The sequence below is a fragment of the Microtus ochrogaster genome, chromosome 5 (genome assembly GCF_000317375.1).
Source record: "Microtus ochrogaster isolate Prairie Vole_2 chromosome 5, MicOch1.0, whole genome shotgun sequence".
Lineage (NCBI taxonomy): Eukaryota > Metazoa > Chordata > Mammalia > Rodentia > Cricetidae > Microtus > Microtus ochrogaster.
This window is the reverse complement of record NC_022012.1, coordinates 95,208,293-95,213,380: the sequence shown is the minus strand read 5'-3', so window position 1 is coordinate 95,213,380 and position 5,088 is coordinate 95,208,293. Positions and strand designations below refer to the sequence as shown.

The following is a 5,088-nucleotide window of genomic DNA, read 5'->3' as shown; positions in this document are numbered from 1 at the left end:
AGATCTTCCCTGGTAAGCCAGCTCGTGGGCTACAAAGATTAATAGAAATGGGTTAGATTAATATGTAAGAGCTAGCCAATAAGAGGCTGAAACTAATGGGGCCAGGCAGTGTTTAAAAGAATACAGTTTCCATGTAATTATTTCGGGTATAAATCTAGCCCTGTGGGCGGCCGGGTGCCGGGGACACAACCCCTCCACTCTTATTTCAACAGGAAGCCTTTGGTGAGAGTCTGGCCTAGAAGGGCATGATCACCAACAGGACCAACCTGAGTAGAAACTGCCCTCTCCAGAGTGAGCTACTTTGTTTCTAAAGCTGGCATGGGTAGGAACAGGGACTGGTTTCACAGTCCATTCCAATGTCACTTTCACTTTCTTACAGTAATGTCCTGCTTTAAATGGCCTCTGAAAGGTCAAAAACAGTTATAATCCAATGTTATCACCGTGGTGACTAAATGGCTTCTTCAACTTCTTAAAGAAGTCTTGCTTATGACAACCTCTAAAAAAGTTACAGAAAAAAAAAATTAAAAAAAAAAGCTTCCAGCAAATGCATCACTCTGGTGTGGGATGTCAGTCGTGGGGAGGTCATATGTGTGGGGATGGGGACAAAGACAGCATCGTTCTGTGCTTTCTGTTCAGTTCTGCTGTAAACCTAAAGCTTCTTCAAAAGTAAAGTGTAGAGCCAGGCAGTTGTGGCGCACACCTTTGTCCCAGCACTCAGGAGGTAAGGCGGATGGATCCCTGAGTTTGAGGCCAGCCAGGTCTACAAAGTGAGTTCCAGGACAGACGTGGCTGTTACACAGAGAAACTCTGTCTTAAAAACCAAGCAAACAAAAATAGTAAATCTTATTAATTAGATAAATTTTTTAAAAAGATTCATAAAAGTGAAGGGTAATAACAAATGACATCAGCTAACTGCCAGACAGACCAGAGGCCTAGCTATGAAACAGCCAACTATGTCAGCAAGGACTCACCATTGGGAGCAACTACTAGAAAGCTGCTGGTCTTGGTGTTCATGCTTAAAAGTCATTTCCAAATGCTTCTGAGTTCATTATGAGGCATTATGACATCACTATTGTATCAGTGACATCCTAACTACAATCATTAACACGCTTCTACTCTTTTTTTTTTTTTTTTGCTTTATTGATATAAATTTAATCAACACAGTTCTACTCTTATAAGACTTCTGGTAAGCCAAGACAGAGTCAGGAAGTTCTGCTGATGTTTTCTCTTCATATTGCTAACATTCACATTAAACGGGATGATGCTCAAAGAAATAAAGTATAAGACAAGACCTGTGTTCTTCTCTCTTATCCAGGGGAAGGAGCAACATGGTCTACTTCACTCTACTAGATGACCTGGGGATATGATGCCCAGTTATCTCCTTGGAAAAGGAAGGAATTAAATGTACCAATTCATGGCACAGTTGTTTTGTCTGAAACCAAAGGAGTCTTCAACTCTCCAAAATAATTAGGTGTCCTATTGGTCTTTTGACAGTTTGGACTAAGTATTGGTAAAGTGCTATCCACAGGTAAGATATGGACTGTTGCGTCTTTGTGTGCCAAGCTGTGGTGGGACACAGCAACTGCTGTGTTTACGTACTGTCTGTGGCTGCTTTCTCAGTGCAAAGGCAGAGCTGAATAGTTGGTGCAAGAAGCGTGAGAAGTTTATCACCTAGTAGTTTACAAGAAAAGCTTTCTGACTAAGGAATATACCAAAATTAAAAGGCCTTTTTTTTATAGTTTTATGTGCATTGTTGTTTTGTCTGCATGTATGTCTGGGTGAGAGTGTCAGATCTTGGAGTTAAGACAGTTCTGAGCTGCCATGTGGGTGCTGGGAATTGAACCTGGGTCCGGTTCCTCTTTATAAGAATAGCCAGCATTCTTAACCAATGAGCCATCACTAAAGACACTCTGTGTGTGTGTGTGTGTGTGTGTGTGTGTGTGTGTGTGTGTGTGTACAAGAATATGTGGAGATGTACACAACTTAAGAGGCAAATGTCATTATTATCATACATTATTCTTTGCTAGCTACCATATACGTCACGCGTGGGCACAGGGCAGGCACATGCACGCAAACCCGTGTGCATGCACCATCACATGCACCAACTCTGCTAGCGTGGCTTAGCCTAATTACTCTCCATCCCAACAACAAAAGGAAAACTGCATCAAGAAAAAAGGAAAAGAAGGGAGGGAAGGAAGAAGAGCAAACTTGTACAACCAAGATGAACTTCTACAGAAGTAAAGATTAGTGGTAACATATAGGGTAGGCACAAAAAAAGTATATGCAAATATTTTTCCAATTTACTTGATATATTAAATACTTCAGTAATTTACCTTGTTTTTAATCAGCTTGGCCCTTTGAGCAAAATTAAGTGTAGACAGTGTTTCCCCAAAACACCTGGATCCTGGATGAACATTTGCAATTATGGATGTTTTGGCATTACCACCAAGCGAATCCTGTTTAATGACATCAATGGTGTATGTTTTAGATTGTAAATCCTAAGGTCTTTTTCAAAAAATAATAAAGGCTAAGAAAATCTCCCCTGTCAGTCCCACTGGGCATAATGCTGGTGGCAGGAGCCAGTGATAGGCTTTACCCGAAGTAAGAAGGTAAGTTTGGAGTCTCTGTAGCAGACATGCCTCTGTTTTCCATTGCCCACGTCAACAAGTGCAGTGATGACCTGGCCCAGGCAGCTCAGCGATCGGTTTATGTTACCTGCTTCCTGAAGAGGTAGGGGAAAAGCAAAAATACAGGTGCAATGTCACTCTTCAGCGCTCTGAGCTAATATCTAAAGAGCAAGGCGACAACCTAGGATGGAAAAGCAAAAGAGGGACAAAAGAAAAACAACTTCTAAACTAAAACAATATGCTCAGCTATCCCCATTTCCTATTTCCTGCACACTGTAACTGTAGAAGGCTACAATTTATAAATGCACTAGACTTGGGATTTGATTTTTATTTCTTCCAGGGAATCAAATGTGATAAAACATTCTCTCATTACTTTTCCGCAGCAGCGAGCTGCAGCTCCAGACCACGTGAGACATTGCTGAGTTGGGATGTTTAGCAGGTTAGATTTGTTGAATATACTTCTCATTTAGGATATTTCATCTTAACCAAGTTTCTTTGGAGGTAATATCACTATAAGTCTAGAAGTACCTCTACAAACATGTTCCTTTCTTGGCAGAAACATGAGCCTTTTGCTGACTGCAAGCTCAGTAGGCTCAGATTTCTTAGATCCCATTCCTAAACTACATCACACTCACAATACATGTCATACTAAATTTCTGTCCCACTGCCAAACAGCTCAGGCTAGGTACATTCCCACCTCAAAGATTATAGATGACTGCTCTCCCCTTGATTCCGGCAGTAAAGACTTAAAAATGGATCTAGGTGGTTATAAAGCAGGCTTTCTACATAAAGCTACCTATGTATTCGCTGTAAACTGTTAAAATGTTTTCCAGGGTTTAGAAGGCGGAGTATACACTTGGCCTGGCACTCCCGGTCCTGACTGACCTGGGCTTTCCTGCTCCATAATTGATCTGTTCACCGATACACACTGAAATACCCAATGCACATTTACTCTGCAAGGCCCAGCAAACCTCGAGACATCACTCTGCAGGGCAGGCGTTCCCTGCTCCTCCTTCCCAAACTGAACCCTGGTTTCTATGAGACAGCTACCCAGAAGCCACTTCTTTTCCAGATGTCCTCCGAGTAGTCACTCCCACCATCCTTCCCTGTCCCCCTCTGGCCGGAAGCAGTCACTCTTGTCCTGACAGACCTGTCCAATCTCATTTCAGTTTACTGTCATGACCTCATAAAACCGTTGCTCATGTGAACAGGGACAATTCTTATTTCTTCTGAGGTCTTCACTATACTTTGTGTAGCACTGCTTTTTAGTAAGAATTCACAGTTAAATATGAAGGCTGTAATTTCATTCCCACCTTCAACCTCATCCCTTCTGCATGGGTATCTTTCTGTCTCTCAGATCCTGCTAAATCCACCAGGTTGAGGAGGGAGGTCCGAATGTTCACAGTTTCGTTGCTTTTCTCCATTGATTCTATTGTGATTGTAAAGACTGCATGAGACCTAGAGGATTCTCTGTTCATGGATGTCGACGCTACACGCCTGTTCCTCCATCCTCTAGATAAGACCTAGGGAAGAAGGAAAATATACTACCCAAGACGAACTCAAAATACAAAATAAGCACTTAACAATCTCATTGTAATATGAAAAAATCGTAACACGTAAGTAATTTTCCTCATTCACAGCATAGTAATTTCCCTTTGGAACAGGAGTGGGAGCACTCACAGACTTTGCACGGTTATCTAGTTTTGTCAGAATTCATATTATCACAAGTTCTAAGTAGCATATACTTAACACGAAGATCGGTAGGGGAGCTGTAGGAATGGTGAGAAGACTACTGCCCATCACCATTATATATTATATATTATATACACACATACACACGACTCTATATGTGTATCTATATAATACATGTTTATATATATATATAAACACTATATATATAAACATTAACACAGTACTTGGCATAAAATAAAATAAATGCCAGTTATTAAAAAACTATTAACAAAACACAGTACAAAACTGAAATTATTTGTAGCTTTCATAGTTCTTCAGTACTTTATGTTTCCTTCTCATAGAATTAAATAAATATATTTAATATTAGGTCAGCTATATATTTGCAGAGCTTTAAAAAAAGATGCTTTGCCTTTAATCCTAGTACTCAGGAAGCAGAGGCAGATGGATCTCTTTGAGTTAAGAGGCCAGCCTATAGAGTGAGGAAGGACAGTCAGGGCAATTACACAGAATTATCTCAAAAAAAAAAAAAAAAAAAAACCCAAAGCAAACAAACAAACAAAAAAAGACATCTCTTAAACACAGGGCAGATCCCAAAACCAACAGAAGCACATTTGCTTAAATACTTAACTTTAAAAAAAAAAAAATATTACATGGGCTGGAGAGATGGCTCAAGTGGTTAGGAGCATTGCCTGCTCTTCCAAAGGTCCTGAGTTCAATTCCCAGCAACCACATGGTGGCTCACAACCATCTGTAATGAGGTCTGGTGCCC

At 40.6% G+C, this 5,088-nt stretch overlaps 1 protein-coding gene across 1 annotated transcript in view; it reads right to left on the bottom strand.

Moving 5' to 3' along the window:
• Kif15 (kinesin family member 15) overlaps positions 1-5,088 on the bottom strand; it is a 53,091-nt gene that overhangs the window by 30,832 nt on the left and 17,171 nt on the right. The window contains exons 8-10 of the mRNA XM_005348151.3: positions 3,941-4,150; positions 2,597-2,722; positions 2,334-2,456 (exon numbers count right to left, since the gene is read on the bottom strand). Of these exons, the coding sequence (XP_005348208.1) occupies positions 2,334-2,456; positions 2,597-2,722; positions 3,941-4,150 (459 nt within the window). The remainder of the gene's footprint in view (positions 1-2,333; positions 2,457-2,596; positions 2,723-3,940; positions 4,151-5,088) is intronic.